The 20864-nt window shown below is 46.7% G+C and overlaps 1 protein-coding gene across 2 annotated transcripts in view; it reads left to right on the top strand.

The window, feature by feature from the left end:
• MAP3K20 (mitogen-activated protein kinase kinase kinase 20) overlaps window positions 1-20864 on the top strand; it is a 232839-nt gene that overhangs the window by 172038 nt on the left and 39937 nt on the right. For both annotated transcript variants that reach the window (XM_040441937.1, XM_040441938.1), the window contains exons 15-16: window positions 709-771; window positions 17600-17689. In XM_040441937.1, the coding sequence (XP_040297871.1) occupies window positions 709-771; window positions 17600-17689 (153 nt within the window). The remainder of the gene's footprint in view (window positions 1-708; window positions 772-17599; window positions 17690-20864) is intronic.

Here is a 20864-nt window from a genome sequence, read left to right as displayed (position 1 = left end):
GACGACAAATAGATTGTGGCTTAGCTGCATTAGAAATGCCCCCATTCAGCTCCATGTGGAGTTATTCTTAGCATTGTCTCAATACAGTCCGCATTCTCTCTCTCTACTGTGGTGTATTGATCCCATGTTCTCTCACACATCTACATGTCATAGCCTTATTTCTTCTGCTAGAAGGTTGTGGGTATGAGGTCAGTAGCTGCCATCCACCCTAGTAAGACCGGTTTCACACTTGCGTTGTTAATTCTGGTATTGAGCAGAGGATCCCAAAAACGGAATTAAACGGATCCTTTTTTATTACACGTCAGGATGCATCCGTTCCGTTAGGATGCAGCTGTGTGAAATCAAAATGGAGCAAACTGGATTTGTCACTAGATACATTGAAAGTCAATGGGTGACTGATCGGTCTCCATTGACTTACATTGTTTTTAGTGATGGAGCCGATTTGTTTCGATAACAGGACACAGAATGCAAATGAAACGGAAAACTGAACGGATCTCTTTCCATTCAGAATGCGTGAGGACAAAATGGAAACTTTTTTTTTCGGTGTTGAGATCGTCTGCTGGAACTCACTACCGGAAAACAACGCAAGTGTGAAACAGGCCTACATCCACTTTACAATATCAATCTGCCGTGATGATATTTACAGAAAACATGGAAATGCTCTTCCCTAGTTATATGTAATTTTGATACTATCATTCTGTTTTGCAGGCTGCAATTGAAAAACTGACATATGATTACCTGACTCTCTTTCATTTCCCTCCATTAATGAAGGTAACTTTCTATAAGTGCATTCTTCTGCCTGGGGAAACAGGACCAGTATGGGTGCTGCATTACTGCTCTGTACATCTCAGAACTTGTATGGAGCCGTAATGTGGTCATTTGCATTAAAGGTTTTCTCCACGAGTTAAGAAAATAAAAATACTTAAATATTACATTATTATAAATATATTCTCAAGTACCTTTCATTAGTTATAATGGCTCGTTTTGTCTAGGGCACAATCATCAGGGGAAATAAAATGGCCGCCATCCTACTAGTCCACACAAAACCTGTACTTTATGTCTCCTCATGAACTCCATTTCTACAGAGATTCAGCTGAAGATCTTATCATCTGTATTCAGGATCATAATCCCTAACAAGCAGAGCAGAGGAGGATAAGGCAGCTCTTTACCTTAGTGTTGTGAAGTAACTTCTCCTGCTGTGTGATTAGGACAGGTTTTGTGTGTACTAATAGGACGGTGGCCATTTTATTTCTCCTAATAGTTGCTCACTGAGGAGCTTTAAAGGGGTTTTATGAAATTTTATGAGATTTCTGGATAGGTCATCCGTATCTGACTGCCAATCAGCTGTTTGAGAAGGCAGTGGGGCTCCTGTTAGCGCTGCGGCCTCCTCACAGCTCACCAAGCACAGCGCCGTATATGGTATAGTGGCTGTGCTTTGTATCGCAGCTCAGTCCCATTCAACCTTAGTTGCTTTACATTGTCATGTGTTCTCCCATTGACTGCATGGGAGTCTTTCTATTTATACACTGACTAAAAATATAAACGCAACACTTTTGGTTTTTCTCCCATTTTGCATGAGCTGAACTCAAAGATCTGAAACATTTTCTACATACACAAAAGACCCATTACTCTCAAATATTGTTCACAAATCTGTCTAAATCTGTGTCTTTGCCGAGATAATCCATCCCACCTCACAGGTGTGGCATATCAAGGTGCTGATTAGACAGCATGAATATTGTGCCTTAGACTGCCCACAATAAAAGACCACTCTTAAATGTGCAGTTTGATCACACAGCACAATGCAACAGATGTCGCAACCGACTTGAGTGGCCAAATGCTCACATCTGATGGCGTCTGGCACGTTAGAGAGGCGTTCTGTTCACAGATGAGTCCCGGTTTTCACTGTTCAGGTCAGATGGCAGACAGCATATGTGGCGTCATGTGGGTGAGCAGTTTGCTGACGTCAAAGTTGTGGATCGAGTGGCCCATGGGTGGCGGTGTGGTTATGGTATGGGCAGGCGTATGTTATGGACAACAAACACAGGTGCATTTTATTGATGTCATTTTGAATGCACAGAGATACCGTGAGGAGATCCTGAGGCCCATTGTTGTGCCATTCATCCACGACCAGACGAGTGGACCAACATTTCACCCGCCACAGTCAACAACCTGATCAACTCTATGTGACAGAGATGTGTTGATACTGACTGGTTTTCTGACCCCCGTCAGGCAAAACTGTGCACATTTCAGATAGGCCCTCTTATTGTGGGCAGTCTAAGGCACACCTGTGCAATATTCATGCTGTCTAATCAGCACCTTGATATGCCACAGGGATAGATTATCTCGACAAAGGAGAAGTGCTCACTAACACAAATTTAGACAGATTTGTGAACAATATTTGAGAATAATGGGTCTTTTGTGAATGTAGATCTTTGAGTTCAACTCATTCAAAATGGGAGCAAAACCGAAAGTGTTGCGTTTATATTTTTGGTCAGTGTATATAGTGTCTATATATCCCGCCATAGCACCAAGATAACTCACATGGGTCCGTGTCCTCATTGGGGCTCATAATCTAAAATTACAAATTAACCTATTAGTACGTTTTTGAAGTATAGGAGAAATACGGGCAGAAATACAGACTTGACGAAGATTCTGCCCCACTCCAATATGAAAATCATTTAAATGGGGAATTGAGAACACGTCATTTCTGATGTCTCCAATAGTAGCCTATTAAAAGGGGATTTTACTAGCGAGACAGACAGGACAGCCATGCGGGGAGACTGGCACATTCAGACCAACTCAAAAAAATACTGGGTTGCCCACGTGCTTCAGCATGAATGGAGGCTGCAAGTTTGATAAAGCAATTATGTTGCCGAGGGTAAAGCTGGGCACCTGTATTAGACCCTCAATGCCCTATAAACATGCTCGTACTTGATTTAGTAAAGCATGCATGTTTGTTCAGTAGGGAGAGGGTGACAAGACAAAATCAACATGCCTAGTTCAGTTTTCCCCCCAATATCTACCACCCCATACACATTGGATTGGCTGTGGATATTCTTGGGGTAGACAGGATCTGTGCATACCTTCATCTCCAAAGTCCCATTGTAGTTTCTTAATGGAGACCAGAATATAACATCTGGAGATGTACAGCGTGTTGCAGTGCCTAGTCTGACAATTGTACACTGTTAAAGGGAGTCTGTCACCACCATATGTCCATATACAGCGCTTATATTGTCCTATCGCACACCTATACATGAATATAATAGTACCTTTGTCTTTTTCTTTACACTTGCAGAAGCAGAAAAAACGAAGTTTAATTAATATGCAAATGAGCACTCGCAAGTGCTCAGGGGCGGCATTCACTGTGTAGGAGCCCAGGCTGCTCTGCCTCATTTCATTGTTTCACAGCCTTTGCCTATGCCCGCCCTCCTATTCCCTTGCGTCATCCTTCGGTCCAGCCGAGATCCTGCGCCTGGGCACTGCAAGTGTAAAGAAAATAACAATGGTACCAGGGCTGGCCGATATGGCTTAAAATCTATATGGCAATATAATTTGAAGCATGTGCGATATAACGATATATTGCGATATATTATTTTCTTCTGTATGTATACAAATTACATGGCTATCATCATTCATGTCCCCCAGCCAGCGCCATCAGCCCCATGCCATTGCCATCATCCATGTCCCCCAGCCAGCGCCATCAGCCCCATGCCATTGCCATCATCCATGTCCCCCAGCCAGCGCCATCAGCCCCATGCCATTGACATTTTCCATCATCCATCTCCCCCAGCCAGCGCCATCAGCCCCATGCCATTGCCACCATCATCATGTCCCCCAGCCAGCGGCATCAGCCCCATGCCATAGCCATCCACCACCCCCCGGTAGATTCGGGCCCCTGCTAATATACTTACCTTTCCTGCAGGGTGCGCGGCTGGCTGATGGAGTCCGCAGGAGACGGACTGCGTCTTCTTCCCAGCATGCACTGGGAGGGACCTGACGTCACACGCAACGTCAGCCAGCGCGCTGACGATGTGTCCACGCAAGGCCCTGGCCAGTGCAGCACGGTGCAGAGTCGGGAGGCCACGGAGCGGTGAGTAAGAAGCTTCTTCAATTCACTACCGCTCCGTGGTCATCTATCGCAATATGGCGATTTAGACAAAATCTATATCGTTGCCCGATTTTTTATCGTTCATATCGTATATTGTTTATATCGCCCACCCCTAGTACCATTACATTATAGGTGTGTGATAGGACAATGTAAGCACTGTATATGGCCATATGGTGGTGACAGATTCCCTTTAAAAGATTATGGGGGGTTTCTTACTTTACTGAAACCCCCATCCCCCAACAAGACTACATAAAAAACGTAGGTACAATCCTGATCTATATCCATTACACTGAACCACAGCCCTGTTAAACTCTGTAATGGACACCTAAAATTCAGCAAAAACTAAGTTACTAAAACATGTCTCAGCTCATGTACATAACAGGACTTGCTGTGCCTTCTGAAATGAAACTCTTAACCGGTGACTTAGAGGAGCAGAAATCCTTTGTTGAAACTAAATTAACTCTGCGATACGGGAAGAAAAAGCTGCATGCTATTCATTCTCTATTCACATCTGCTACCAGTGACATTCAGATCAACTGCTGCACACTATGCCAACTACAGACTATCTATGGATGCAAATCTTAGATCCTTGTGCCAAGAAGCTATTTGACTGGTGTGTGCCTGTGTGGGGCCATTTGTCAATGAAATCTTATTCAAAGTGTGTCCGCTGGCTCCAGAGCATTTATTCCCAAGAAAAGCTAAAATATGTTGTCCAATATTCTGTCTAGGAAATCATGATATATAAATGTTATGTATCTCGCTTTAAATGCATAAAAGTTACAGCATTGCAATACCTTTAGGCCTATTGCACACAGCCATATGGCTTTTTCAGTATTTTGCGATCCGCAAAAAATACGGATGACGTCCATGTGCATTCCGTTTTTTTGTGGAACGGAACAGCTGGCCCCTGATAGAACAGTACTATTCTTGTCCGATATGCGGACAATAATAGGACATGTTCTATCTTTGAACAGAACGGAAATACAGAAACGGAAGGCATACGGAGTACCTTCCGTTTTTTTTTGTGGATCCAATGAAATGAATGGTTCCGTATACAGAAAGCAAAAAAACTAAACGGAAAAAAAAAACGGCGTGGCTGGGTTCAGAGTCAGAGAACGCTGGACTCATCTCTCAAGCATGGAGGAGACAGGACTCATCTAAGGTTAATTTACATATCTATAAAATCGTTTTGACACAATAAAAGCACCCAAGAGCTATGGGGACTGGGTATTGCGGATGTGCTAGCGGCGATCTAGCATCCCATGTCCTCAGCTCTATACCAAAAATCCAGGTTCCCTTTAAATGGTACCTGCGGCAGGGCTCAGGGGGCTGCTCCTGATATGTGGCCCCACACGCGGCGCATTGTTAGTCCGGCGGCGGCGTCCTTATCGCCGCTTCCACAGGGCTGCGGGGCCTCAATTATTGGTAATTGAGGCCCCGGCTGCATTTGGGGCCTACTACTGGTGGCGTCCATCTCCACGACGGCGTCCTCCTGAACAGCCGGGGAGAAGAGAGGGGGCAGAGTTTCCTCCTGAGCGCCACATCCTGGTCGGAGCGTCTGCTGGGGCAGCCGGGGCCATTATTAATTGAGGCCCCGGCTTCTGTGTACCCCCCCCTGCGGCTTATTTTTCCCTGGCCAACGTCTGGGTTTGACTGGGGATGCAGATGTGTGATCCGGCAAGCGCGGGGCCTGAGAGCGAGGGGCGTGGCCTGACTGGCACTGAGAGTTGGCGTAATTTTGAGGGCAGGGCTTGTGTTGGCCTGCCCCCTCACCAGTGGCAGAGCAGAGGGAGAGTGGGCTCCGCTCACTTCCGGGATTTAAAGCACCTGGCGGGACGCTGATGTTGCTTGGAGGGACACAGGCAGGGTGAGTGTTGTTTGTCCCTTCTTACAGGGCCTAACCTTTCCTTTTTCCTTATTTGGGTGCCAGGGGTATCATTATGTCTGAACCCAGGTCCAGAAGCAAGCGGTCCCATCGGTGCGTCATTTTGCCTGCACATCATGTCGCGCAAAATTTCCATCCCCTCAGTCAGACTCCCTCTGCTTTGCGTGTACTGCGCCGCCATCTAGTGACTCGGCTCCGGACCCATTGCTTCCCGCTGCCCAAGCTACGTAAGAACCAGAATGGGTGCATCCCCTGTCTAGGGTGGTGCAGGATGTCTCCAATACCAACAAAGCTATTGTGGATATATTGGGGCGTTTGTCGGTAAGCCGGTCCGACTCTGGGGATCATGGGGCTCGTGCCCATCACGGCCGCCCCACAAAACGGGCAAGAACTTCCTCCCCCAAAAGAGGTTCTGTGTCTCCCGTGTCCTCTGCCTCTTCTCCTCCTGCTAGAGAGTCTCACTCCGACATGTCCTCAGTTGAAGAGGCATGTTCCGAGGAGAGAGGGTCAGATGAGGATGTTGTCTCACCGGAGGGTCAGTCATCCAAACTATCCTCCGTGGTGGACAATTTAATTACGGCAGTTATTTAGACATTGCAGGTTGAGAATCCAGCTCCATCATCTGCCAGCGCGGGTGTTTCCTTTAGGAAGTCCCATCATTTGCACAAGTGTTTCCCCAGCCACCAGGAGTTTGATTCCTCTCTCTCCAAGGAGTGGAATTTTCCTGATAGACATTTCATTAGGGGTGGGCGATATGGGCTAAAATCTATATTGCGATATAATTTTAAGCATGTGCGATATGCTATATATATTGCGATATATTGTTTTCTATATTTGGGGGGGGCGTGTTTAAACTTTTTTTTACTTTTTATTTAATAACTATTAGTCTCCTTAAGGGCTAGAACGTAGAACCCTTGTCATATTCACCCTAATAGAGCTCTATTAGGGTGAATAGGACTTTACACTCTCCCTGCTGCCCTGTGCTTTGTGCACATAACAGCAGGGAGCTGATCCCCCTCCCCTAAATGGTGCCATCCACAGATCCCCCCCCCCTCACCTAAACGGTGCCATCCCCAGATCCCCCCCTCCCCTAAACGGTGCCATCCCCAGATCCCCCCCTCCCCTAAACGGTGCCATCCACAGATCCCCCCTCCCCTAAACGGTGCCATCCACAGACCCCCCCCCTCTCCTAAACGGTGCCATCCACAGATTCCCCCCCTCCCCTAAACGGTGCCATCCACAGATTCCCCCCCCTCCCCTAAACGGTGCCATCCACAGATTTCCCCCCCCCCTCCCCTAAACGGTGCCATCCACAAATTCCCCCCCCTCCCCTAAACGGTGCCATCCACAGATTCCCCCCCCTCCCCTAAACGGTGCCATCCACAGACACCCCCCCCTCCCCTAAACGGTGCCATCCACAGATTCCCCCCCCTCCCCTAAACGGTGCCATCCACAGATTCCCCCCCTCCCCTAAACGGTGCCATCCACAGATTTCCCCCCCCCTCCCCTAAACGGTGCCATCCACAGATTTCCCCCCCCTCCCCTAAACGGTGCCATCCACAAATTCCCCCCCCCCTCCCCTAAACGGTGCCATCCACAGATTCCCCCCCTCCCCTAAACGGTGCCATCCACAGATTCCCCCCCCTCCCCTAAACGGTGCCATCCACAGATTTCCCCCCCCCCCTAAACGGTGCCATCCACAGATTCCCCCCCCTCCCCCTAAACGGTGCCATCCACAGATTCCCCCCCCCCTCCCCTAAACGGTGCCATCCACAGACACCCCCCCTACCCTAAACGGTGCCATCCACAGATTCTCCCCCCCACCCCCCGCGGCGCTCACAGGAATACATTTAAAAAACGAATCAGTAACTTTAACTTTATTCATTGGTGATCTCTTTACTGTATACCTTACTAGGTCTTAGCTCCGGTAACAGCAGGCAGTGCGGGCGGGCGGCGCTCACTCACTGACGTCACGCGCCTGCGCCGCCTAGTGGGAGGAGCAGGCGCGTGACGTCAGTGAGTGAGCGCCGCCCGCCCGCACTGCCTGCTGTTACCGGAGCTAAGACCTAGTAAGGTATACAGTAAAGAGATCACCAATGAATAAAGTTAAAGTTACCGATTCGTTTTTAAATGTTCTACTGTCAGCGGCGTGGCCCTGTATGTTCTAACCCCCAGGCAAGCGTCCCTGTCACCATGGGAACGCCTGGGGGTTAGAATATACCATCTGATTTGAGTTTTCACGCGCTCACTGAGATCGTGAAAACTCAATGATTTACTGTCAGTCCCTCCCCTCCTCCTCTTGTCATTGGTGGTCAGCGGCAGCCGCGCACAGTGGGGAGGGACTCTCTCCTTCTCCACTGTGCCGGCTCAGGATCATATCGTGGTCCGGCGATATAGGCGATATGCTCAAAATCCATATCGTGGCACAAATTTATATCGCATATCGCCTATATCGTCTATATCGCCCACCCCTACATTTCATGTTGCCAAAACGCATGAACTTCCTTTATCCTTTCCCGGAGGATTTGACTAAGAAATGGTCGGCTCCACCTGTAGTGGACCCGCCAGTTTCCGTATTGGCTAAACATACTACTTTGCCAATGGCGGGTGGGCACAGCGCTGCAGCCGGTGTTTGCCTCTACAAGGGTGAGCAAGGCTATGGGGGAGTGGGCAAATAACTTACGTCATGGTCCTGAGTCCGGAGTCCCCTTGGAGAAACTTGCAGATGTGGCCCTGCAGCTTTCGCATGCCAGTCTTTGGACGCGGCCAGGTTTATGGCTCGCTCGTCAGCCCTGTTGGTGGCTATTCACCGTACCCTATGGCTTTCATGCTGGGCGGCAGATAATGCTTCAAAGCAGACCCTGACAGCCCTCCCATTTACCGTCCGAAGACTTTTAGGTAAGCGCCTGGGTGAGATCATTTCGGATGCTACAGGTGGTAAGAACACTCATTTACCTCAGAACAGGGGGCGGTCTAATACAGCAAAAAAGCGGAAGCCTTTTTTCGTTCTTTTCAGAGTTTTTCCGGCCCCAAGGGAGCGTCCGATAAATCGGCCACAGGCCAGAAGCGCAAGCCTTCCATCAAGCCGCGGCCTTCCTGGCATTCCCGTCAACAGGGCTTCAAGTCCTTTAACCCTAAGAGCCCCGTTGCATGACGGGCAGCTCCCGACGCCCATCCGTTCGGGTGGGCAGCTGGCTTTATGTGTTTCGGCATGTTTGGCTGGCTCACATCTCAGATGCATGGGTGAGGGAGGTCATTGCAGAGGGCTACAAGCTGGATTTCAAATCCTCCCCTCCGTCCCGTTTTTTTCGGTCGTCTTCTCCGGCCTCTCCCACAGCTTCTTTTTTTTTGGGCAATTCGCACGCTGCTGCAGCAAGGTGTGATTGTTCCAGTTCCTGCGCAAGACTGTTTTCAGGGGTTTTACTCCAATGTCTTTGTGGTTCCCAAAAAAGGGGGGACAGTCCGTCCCGTTCTAGACTTCAAGGCGCTCAACCGTTTCCTTCGCGTCCGCAGATTCTGGATGAAGTCACTGAGGTCATTCATTGCGTCCATGGAACCGGGGGAGTACCTGTCTTCGATAGACATCAAGGACGCTTATCTTCACGTGCCCATATGCATCAGTCATCAGAGGTTTCTCCAGTTCGTAGTGGGTCCATTTCACTACCAATTTGTAGCCCTCCCGTTCGGCCTGGCCAAGGCTCCCAGGGTCTTTACGAAGGTTCTGGTGGCAGTCATGGCCCTGCTCAATGCCAGGGGAATCGTGGCGATCCCTTACTTAGACGACATCTTGCTGAAGGGTCCATCATTCCATGGGACGGCAGACAGCCTGAGCATAGTCCTGGACACACTGAAGCGCTTCGGATGTATCGTGAACAGACAGAAGTCTTGTCCTTATCTATCGCAGCGATTGACTTATCTGGGCATGCACTGAACACTTGTCAGGCCAAGGGGTTCTTGCATCCGGAAAAACTATCCGCTCTTCATCTTCAGATTCACTTATTGTTGCGGCCAGCTCCGGTTCCCATTCGTCGCAGCATGCGGGTACTGGGGCACATGGTTTCTGCCTTCGAAGCAGTTCCCTATGCTCAGTTCCATACCAGAGCGCTTCAGCGAGCCATTCTGACCAGCTGGGATCACTCCCCAGCCTCCTTGGATCGGCCAATGCGTCTCCTTGCCCCAGTGTGCCGGGCCCTCAGATGGTGGATGGTCTCTCCGATGTTGACGTCGGGTCACTCGTTCCGCCCTTTCTGTTGGAAGGTGTTGACAACGGATGCAAGCCTCAAGGGTTCTGGAGTTGAGGGCGATTTGGCTCTCTGTGACATTGGGCCAACCATCTCAGGGGTTGTGCGGTGCGACTTGGAAGTCCTACTTTAGTTGGTGCGAGCGGAGACAGCTGTCTCCCGTTCATTTTTCTTTGCCGCGACTTTTGACTTTCCTGCAGTTGGGCATGGACTTGGGGCTGTCTCTCAGCTCCCTCAAAGGGCAAGTGTCGGCTCTCTCCATTCTTTTTCAGATAAATTTAGCTTAGTTTTCGGAGGTTTGGACTTTTCTGCAGGGGGTGGCGCATGCTGCGCCCCCCTTCCGTCCTCCATTGGATCCTTGGGATCTTAATCTAGTGCTCAACGCTCTCCAATCTTCTCAGTTTGAGCCTTTGCAGCAGGTGTCGCTGCGCTTCCTGTCTTATAAGGTGTTTTTTTTGGTTGCAATCCACTTCTATCTGTAGAGTGTCGGAACTCGTGGCATTGTAATGTCGGTCACCTTTCCTGATCCTCCATCAGGATAAGGTGGTCCTTCGCCCTGTGCAGTCCTTCTTGCCGAAGGTGGTGTCGACATTCCATCTAAATGAGGAGATTATTCTTCCTTAATTTTGTCCGGACCCGTCTCATCCTTGAGAACAGTCGCTCCATACTATGGATCTGGTGCGTGCAGTGCGTATCTATCTGTCCCAGACGGCATCTTTCAGGCGGACGGATTCCCTGTTCGTGATTCCAGTGGGGTCCGAGACGAGGCCTGGCAGCGTCAAAGACTTCCATTTACAGATGGATTCGTTTTGGCTATTGTGGAAGCATACCGCGTTAAGGACCGGGCCCCGCCTATCTGGGTGACTGCTCATTCGGCTTGGGCAGTGGGAGCCTCTTGGGTGATGCATCACGGGGCTTCAGCCCTCCAGGTGTGCAAGGCGGCAACCTGGTCGTCTTTGCATACTTTTTCAAAGTTTTACAGGGTGCACACCTTTGCATCTTCTGACGCTTCTTTGGGGCATAGAGTTTTGCAAACAGCGGTTCTCTGATTGGCAGGGGGGTTGTAGTTAAGCCCACCCTCAGGGATTGCTCTGGAACGTCCCATGGTCAATGCCTGTGTCCCTCAATGAGACGGATGAGAAAACTAGATTTTTGTACTCACCGTAAAATCTGTTTCTCTTCCGTTCATTGGGGGACACAGCTCCCACCCAGTTTTTTGTTTATGGGCCGTTTTGGGCCTGTGTGGTTCTGGTTTTGCACATAATGTGATTTTCTTGTGTCTGGCTTCTCCTACTGCTTTTGCACTAAACTGATTAGCTTGGTCCCTGCAGGAAGGGATATAGCTGAAGAGGGAGGAGCTTACACTTTGTGTGCTTAGTGTCCGCCTCCTAGCGGCAACAGCTATATCCATAGTCTGGCCTAATGAACGGAAGAGAAACGGATTTTATGGTGAGTACAAAAATTATTTTATTTTTTTCTGGACGGCAGAACAGACATACAGATGCGGAGAGCACACAGCATTCTGTCTGCATTTATTTGAAGCCCCATTGAAATTAATGGGTCCGCATCTGATCCGCATGATTTTTATACCATCTTTGGTGTTCCTTAAATTCCTGTACCATGCAGGACATTTAAAAGGGGTTATCCAACCCCTTTAATGATCTCCCTAATGGCCGGGCCCCTCATATAGGCTATACTTATCCTGACACCTGTGTCGCTCCCGCTCCCCGCACGGCCGCCACTGCATCTCCCCGTCGTGCAGATCAAAACATCCGGCAACAGGGGGAGCAGCTAATAGCAGGCTGCTTAGGGGATAAGCCTCCCTAGCGTCACCGGCGATGTTAAGGAAGCTCGTCCCTGCTATTAAATTCAAGCAGACTTTTAAAAACACATGAACTGTGTTGAACAGACACAACAGTAGTACTATAATAAGCACAACCCTTCTAACCAGTAACCCACAGAAAATGCAATACCAGATAATATACACAATGCGATAAAGCGCACAGTGCCAAAGTATAAAAGTACATTAGTGACATAAAAGCTTTGCTAGGCCACTTTCAGTGTTTGCTCAGGGATTTTCATCAGTGTTGGAAGCGAAAAAACAGGAATGCAGCCTACACAGGGATAATAGGGGGAATTTATCAAAACTGGTGCAAAGGAAAATTGGCTTAGTTTCCCATAGCAACCAATCAGATTTCACCTTTCATTTTTCACAGCTCCTTTGGAAAATAAAAGAATCAGTCTGATTTGTTGCTATGGGCAACTAAGCCATTTTTCCTTTGCCCCAATTTTGATAAATCTCCCCCAATGTGTAATGGAAAGATTTGCACCTGTTCTGTAACGCACAATCACTGATGGAAATCACTGTGCAAACACTGACCAAACTGTGACTCAGCGTTTTTTTTATGGAGCTTTAATGGCAAAACCCCTTAAACACCAAAAGCTACACCATGCTGTTTTTTGGGAAGATCGCCACCTAATTAACAAAAGCACCTGTAGCAGAAACACACTTTTGTGTTGTGCATTTTACATTACCTATGCTGCTTTTTTTTTTTTTAAAAGAACACCACCTAATTAACCGAAACCCGTGTGTGCAGCATTTCATATTACCTATAAACCTTCAGCTGACATCTGAAGCTGGCATTTTCACCACAAAGAAAAAAAAATAATGATTGCAGAACACTCCCCTAAAATCGCAAAAATGCTGATAAATGTAAGAAAAAAACCTGTGTTGAAGCAGCCTTAAAGGGGTTCTGCAGTTTGTTTTAACTGATGATCTATCCTCTGGATAGTACCAACTGGCCTGGGCGCGGCTAAGCTCCGTTCCCTTGAATGGAGCTTAGCCACGGCCAGGCCATTTGATTCTAGTCGTGACGTTACTGGGCCAGTGGTAAACAGTGAGAAGGCCATGACGCTCCTGGAGCGCCGCTGCCTTCTCAAACAGCTGATCAGCGGGGGTCCCGGGTGTCAGACCCACGCCGGTCAGATGCTGATGATCGATCCAGAAGATAGATCATCAGTTAAAACAAACTGTAGAACTCATTTAAAGAGTTGTCCAGGAATACGTCATTTCTAACAGGTGTCGGCAGCCTGCCTCCCTCACTGAAAGGATCGGACTTGCCTGCTCCCTGCCACTCCGGTCCTATGCACTGGCTCCCGCCTCTCCATCTTCTGGTCCGGGGCTTATTATTTTTTTTCCTCCAGGGCATGGTCACCTGATCCTCTTCAGCCAACCACTGGCTTCAGCAGTGACATGTCTCGTGTGGACACATCACTGTTGAAGCCAGCAGTTGGCTGAAGAGGATCAGGTGACCATGCGCATAGCAGGGAGCAAGAAAACAAGGCCTGGATCAGAAGATGGGGAGGTGGGAGTCAGCGCGGAGGACTGGAGTGGTGGGGAGCAGGTAAGTATAATACTTTTAATAGGTGAGGCATGCTGCAGAAATTATGTTTTCCCGGACAAACCCTTTAAGATTTAGTATTATTTAACAGCTTTACATTTACATTTTTTAGAAACAGCACCATCCTTTCCATGGGTCAAGCTCACTATTGCGGCTCAGCCCCATTTAAGTAAATCTCATACAACCACACTGTCACCAGTTAAGTGCATTTGTGCTTTTGTAAATTCAGTGCTCCAGCCTAAAAAAAATACCTAGTAGCCATTGGCTCCTGAACTGAAAAATTTAGGAGCCAAATCAAATTTTTAGTCGCCAAATCGAAACTGAATCAAAATTTTGGTATCGTGACAACGCTATGCCGATCAGATCGGCGTAGGGTTGTTTTGAAACCAAAATTTTGATTTGCTTTCGTCACCATAAAAAAGTATTGCGATACTCAATACCACGCAAAAAAAACAAACAAAAAAAAAGCCGCGTGCATTTCGCATTTTATGAAACATTCGGCCCATAATAGAACCGTCCTATCCTATTTTTTGGGGTGACAAGTTGACTAAAAAATGGCGAATGCTCACCGCATAGGAGATATTTTTGAATAATTTAATAGTTTGGACAGCGCTATGTAATATGTTTATTTATTTATTGTTTATATATTTTATATGTAAAATTGGGAAAGGGGGGATTTAAACTTAATATTTTAGGGTACTTTCACACTAGCGTTATTCTTTTCCGGCATAGAGTTCCGTCCTAGGGGCTCTATACCGGAAAAAAACTGATCAGGCATATCCCCATGCATTCTGAATGTAGAGTAATCCGTTCAGGATGCATCAGGATGTCTTCAGTTCAGTCATTTTGACTGATCAGGCAAAAGATAAAACCGCAGCATGCTACGGTTTTATCTCCGGCGAAAAAAATATGAAGATTTGACTGAATGCCGGATCCAGCATTTTTCCCCATAGGAATGTATAAGTGCCAGATCCGGCATTCAAAATACCGGAATGCACCCGCACTAAATCCGGACCCATTCACTTCTATGGGGCTGTGCACATGAGCGGTGATTTTCACACATCACTTGTGCATTGCGTGAAAATTGCAGCATGCTCTGTTGTGCGTTTTTCACGCAACGCAGGCCCCATAGAAGTTAATGGGGCTGTGTGAAAATCGCAAGCAAGTGCGGATGCGGCGCGATTTTCACACATGGTTCCTAGGATGAAAGTCTATTCACTGTATTATTTTCCCTTTATAACATGGTTATAAGGGAAAGTAATAGCATTCTGAATACAGAATGCATAGTAGAAGGTCAATATAATAAACATTGGTGGCGCAGTGCGCCCCCCATCACCCCAGTATAATAAACATTGGTGGCGCAGTGCACCTTTCCAACACCCCAGTATAATAAACATTGGTGGCGCAGTGCGCCCCCCATCACCCCAATATAATAAACATTGGTGGCGCAGTGCGCCCCCCCATCACCCCAATACAATAAACATTGGTGGCGCAGTGCGCCCCCCATCACCCCAGTATAATAAACATTGGTGGCGCAGTGCGCCCCCCATCACCCCAGTATAATAAACATTGGTGGCGCAGTGCGCCCCCCATCACCCCAGTATAATAAACATTGGTGGCGCAGTGCGCCCCCCATCACCCCAATACAATAAACATTGGTGGCGCAGTGCGCCCCCCATCACCCCAGTATAATAAACATTGGTGGCGCAGTGCGCCCCCCATCACCCCAGTATAATAAACATTGGTGGCGCAGTGCGCCCCCCATCACCCCAGTATAATAAACATTGGTGGCGCAGTGCGCCCCCCCATCACCCCAATATAATAAACATTGGTGGCGCAGTGCGCCCCCCCTCAAATAATAAACATTGGTGGCGCAGTGTGCCCCCCCCAATATAATAAACATTGGTGGCGCAGTGGGCAGTGCCAATGAGGGTTAAAAAATAAAAAAATAATTTACTCAACCCTAACCCGCCTCCTGTATTTGTATAAGAAACGTTGGTGGCACAGTGTGCCCCCCCCCCCCCCCCCAAGTATAATAAACATTGGTGGCTCAGTGGGAAGTGCCAATGAGGGTTAAAAATAATAAAAGAAAATTAACTCGCCTCCTCCAGTTGATCGCATAGCTGCCGGTCTCCTGTACTTACTTCTTTCTTCAGGACCTGTGGTGACGTCACTGTGCTCATCACATGATCCATTACCATGGTGATGAGCTCAGTGACGTCACCACAGGTCCTGAAGAAAGAAGTAAGTACAGGAGACCGGCAGCTATGCGATCAACTGGAGGAGGTGAGTTAATTTTCTTTTATTATTTTTAACCCTCATTGGCACTTCCCACTGAGCCACCAATGTTTATTATACTGGGAAGGGGGGGAAGGCCGCACTGTGCCACCAACGTTTCTTATACAAATACAGGAGGCGGGTGCCGGAATCAAATAGCCGGCACCCGACCTTTGTGACAGGGGGCTGCGATCAGCTACAATTAACCCCTCAGGTACCGCACCTGAAGGGTTAACTCAACTGCAGCTGATCGCAGCTCCCTGTCACAGAGGTCGGGTGCCGGCTATTTGATTCTGGCACCCGCCTCCTGTATTTGTATGACAGGTCAGTTTTCTTCATTGGTGGCGCAGTGGCCACAGCCCCTCCCCTCCTCCTCCCGTCTCTTCTTATTGGCAGCGGCGGGGACAGCAGCAGCACAGGGGGGAGGGAGAGACTCCTCCTGCGCTGCTGAGAACATCAGCTCCTGTGCCTGCCGCTGTATTGAGCAGAGCTGCGGCGGCGGGTCTAGTCGCAAATGGCGACAAGACTAAAAAGTCTTGTCGCCATTTGTAAATTCTAAGTCGCATTGGCGACCATTTTGGTCGCCATCTGGAGCCCTGAAATTATGATTTTTTTTCTTTCTTCTGTACACAGACTTAGGGTACTTTCACACTAGCGTTGTTAGAATCCGGCAGACAGTTCCGTTGCCGAAACTGCCTGCCGGATCCAGCAAACAGTATGAAAACTGATATCCTTTTTTACCCGGATTCGTTAGACGGCGGATCCGTCTCATCCGGAATAACGGATCCGGTATTTCAATTTTTTCAAAGATCAAAAGCGAAACCAGCTCCTCCTATATCCCGGTGCATGCGCAGACCAGAAAACCGGGTCCGGCGACGCGGCAATTTCCGGAACACTTGGTACCGGATCCGGCATTAATACATCTTTATGGAAATTAATGCCGGATCCAGCAAGTGCGGTATTGTTCCGGAATTTTGGCCAAATACCGTACAAGGGACAGAAGACATCCTGATGCATACTGAACAAATTGCTTTGCATTCAGAATGCATTAGGACAAAACTGATGTGTTTTTTTCCAGTATTGAGACCCTTTACCAGATTTTAATACCGGAAAAGAATAACACTAGTGTGAAAGTACCCTTACAAAGCCCTAAATCAATACGAGCTCATATCTCAGGTTTGGGTCCAGTGGTCAGGTCTATGTGCGGGTAGACTGACACATAGCATACAGTATGCCTGCTGGGACAGGTTCTCAATATTAGAAACCTCCGTTTAAGTGATGTATACAGAGACCAGAGATATCAAAACTGCCGTTTGGTCAAATATTTCCCTTTAAGTAAATCATTTTATTTCCCTAATAAATGAGTCATGTCAGTCCATTTAAATGGTGCAGGAACCAGCTGGGCTTTTGTGACGGATACTTTTGAGCAATTCCTTACATTCGTGAGCGCAAAATGCAGTTTGAATGAGTGTAACTTGCAAAGCATCATACAAGCCCTAGGGGTTTGACGCCATTGTTCCCAGTATTCATGTGTGTGGGAGGCATCTATCCCCAGCAGTGGTGTCAGCTCAGGAACAGAAAATAGTCGTTAAGAAACGTTTCTGAGCCTGTCCTCCAGCAGCCGCGCTAAACTCTCCGAGAGCTTTAAACATAAGTTCTCCTTGGTCTGATGTAATTTATCTTTCAGGATCTTACTTTTGAAAATGAAGATGAAGAGAGGATAGTGAATTTAGAACTTGTCTTTGGATATCACTTGAAGTCTGGAAACAGCCGAGAGGTAAAGTAAATGTGAAAGATGCTACCTACATGAAAAAGTGTTCATGATAAGCAATATTCATGTCACCTCCTCACTTCTCCCAAATAACAGAATCAGATTTGTTGCTGTTGCTTCCCATAGGGACCATACTTTTCCCTGGGAGCAATTATTGGATATGTATGTTACCTACCTGCATTTAACCCCTTCAACCCCGGGCCTGTTTTCACCTTCCTGCCCAGGCCATTTTTTGCAAATCTAACATGTCGCTTTATGTGGTGATAACTTTAAAACGCTTTTACTTATACAGGCCATTCTGAGATTGTTTTCTCGTCACATATTGTACTTCATGACAGTGGTAAAAATAAGTAAAAAAAAAACATTTTTATTCATAAAAAAAATACCAAATTAACCCAAAATTTTAAAAAAATTAGCAAATTTTCAAATTTCAATTTCTCTACTTTTATAATAGATAGTAATACCTTCAAAAATAGTAATTACTTTACATTTCCCATATGTCTACTTCATGTTTGGATCATTTTGAAAATGGCATTTTATTTTTTGGGGACGTTAGAAGGCTTAGAAGTATCTTTCAAGAAATCTTGAAATTTTTCGGAAAATTTCCAAAACCCACTTTTTAAGGACCAGTTCAGGTCTGAAGTCACTTTGTGAGGCTTACATAATAGAAACCACCCAAAACTGACCCCATTTTAGAAACTACACCCCTCAAGGTATACAAAACTGATTTTTACAAACTTTGTTAACCCTTTAGGTGTTCCACAAGAATTGATGGAAAATGGAGATGAAATTTCAGAATTTCACTTTTTTGGCAGATTTTACATTTGAATCCATTTTTTCCCAGTAGCAAAGCAAGGGTTAACAGCCAAATAAAACGCAATATTTATTACCCTGATTCTGCGGTTTACAGAAACACCCCATATGTGATCGTAAACTGCTGTACGGGGACACGGCAGGGAGCAGAAGGAAAGGAACGCCATATGGTTTTTGGAAGGCAAATTTCGCTGAACTGGTTTTTAGATGCCATGTCCCATTTGAAAGCCCCCTGATGCACCCCTACAGTAGAAACTCAAAAAAGTGACCACATTTTGGAAACTACGGGATAAGGTGCCAGTTTTATTGGTACTATTTTGGGGTACATATGATTTTTTTTATTGCTCTATATTACGTTTTTTTGTGAGGCAAGGTAACAAAAAAATTGATGTTTTGGCACCGTTTAAATTTTTTATTTTTACAGCGTTTACCTTAAGGGATTAGGTAATGTGAGTTTTTTATAGAGCAGATTGTTACGCAATACCTAATATGTCTACTTTTTCTTATTTATTTAAGTTTTACACAATAATAGCATTTTTGAAACCGAAATAATGATATTTTAGTGTCTCATAGTCTGAGCGCCATATCTTTTTTATTTTTTGACCGATTCTCTCAGGTAGGGTCTCATTTTTTGCGGGATGAGGTGACGGTCTGATTGATAAGGTCATGTGATATTTTTATAGAGCTGTTTGTTACGGACGTGGCGATACCTAATATGTAAACTTTTTTTATTTTTTTTTTACTTTAGCACAATAATAGCAGTTTTGAAACAAAAAAAATGATGTTTTAGTGTCTCCATGTTCTGAGAGTTATAGTTTTATAATTTTTCAGGCGATTGTCTTAGGTAGGGGCTCATTTTTTCTAGGATGAGGTGACGGTTTTATTGATACCATTTTGTGGGGCAAACGCCTTTTTGATCGCTTGGTGTTGCACTTTTTGTGATGTAAGGTGACAAAAATTGGTTTTTTTTTTACACCGTTTTTATTTTATTTTTTATGGTGATTATCGGACAGGGTGGATCATGTGATATATTTATAGAGCTGGTCATTACGGACGCGGCGATACCTAATATGTGCGTTTTTTTCTGTTATTTATTATAAAATAAGGGGAAAGGGGCGTTTTTTTTCTTTTTTACTTTATTAATTTTATTACTTTAATTATTTTATTAAAAGCACTTTTTTTTTACTTTACTTTATTTATGACATTCACTTTTGGGGGTCTGATCCCCTCTGCAATGCATTACAATACATCTGTATTGTAATGCATTGCCGGTTAGTGTATGACACTGAGTCATACACTAACAGGTTGCCTAGGAGACCCAGCCTGAGGCTGGATCTACTCGGCTCCCGTAGAAGGCAGTTCCCGATGCTGTACAAGGCATTGGGCAGCCTCTGCATGGCAGCGGGCTGCCTTGTGTCGCATCGGGTCCCCGCCACAGCAGCGCGGGGACTCGATGCGATCGTTCATCTGACACAAACCTCTTCTATGTTGCGGTCAGCGCGGACCGCGGCATAGAAGGGGTTAATCCGCCGGCATCGGCTTTTACAGCGATGCCGGTGGATACAGCAGGGGCCCGGCTACCACGGACTGCCGGGCCCCTGCAGTGATCGCGCGCACACCCGCAGTTTGCGGTCTGCAAAAAAACAGCACGGTCGTGTGCATGAGGCCTTAGAGGAACAGCTGAGCACAGCAGCTGGAGTGCTAAGGGTATCACAGCTGACAATGCATTTCAAAGCAAGAACCAAGTCATGAGGAGGAAAGAACTGCCTGTAGAGCTCAGAGACAGGATTGTGAGGAAGCACGGATCTGAAGAAGGGGCCAAAACATTCTGCTGCACTAAAAAGGTCCCGAGAGCACAGTGGCCTCCATAATTCTTAAATGGAAGTTTGGAACAACCAGGACTCTTCCTAGAGCCGGCTGAAACTAAATAAAATTAGGAGAAAAGTGCCTTGGTAAGAGAGGTGACCAACAACCAATGGTCACTCTGGCTGAGCTCCGAAGATCCTGTGTGCAAATGAGAAACTTCCAGAAGGTCAAACATCACTGCAGCCTCCACCAATATGGACTTTATAAGTGGCCAGAATGAATCCTCTCCTCACATTAAAGTTTGCAAGAAAAAGGCACCTAAAGGACTCTCAGACAGTGTGAAACAATATTCTCTGGTCTGATGAAACTAAGACTGAACTTTTTGGACTCAATTCTAAGATTTATATCTGGAGACAACCAGGCATCTGGAGACAACCATCCCTAAAGTGAAGCATAGTTGTGGCAGCATCATACTGTGGGGGTGTTTTTCAGCAGCCTGGGACGGGGAGACTGGTCAGGGTTGAGGGAAAACTGAATGGAGTAAAGTACAGAGATATTCTGA

This window comes from Bufo bufo, chromosome 7 (assembly GCF_905171765.1).
Source record: "Bufo bufo chromosome 7, aBufBuf1.1, whole genome shotgun sequence".
In the NCBI taxonomy this organism is placed as follows: domain Eukaryota; kingdom Metazoa; phylum Chordata; class Amphibia; order Anura; family Bufonidae; genus Bufo; species Bufo bufo.
Note: the sequence above shows the minus strand (reverse complement) of the source record. Positions and strands in the feature narration are given on the sequence as shown.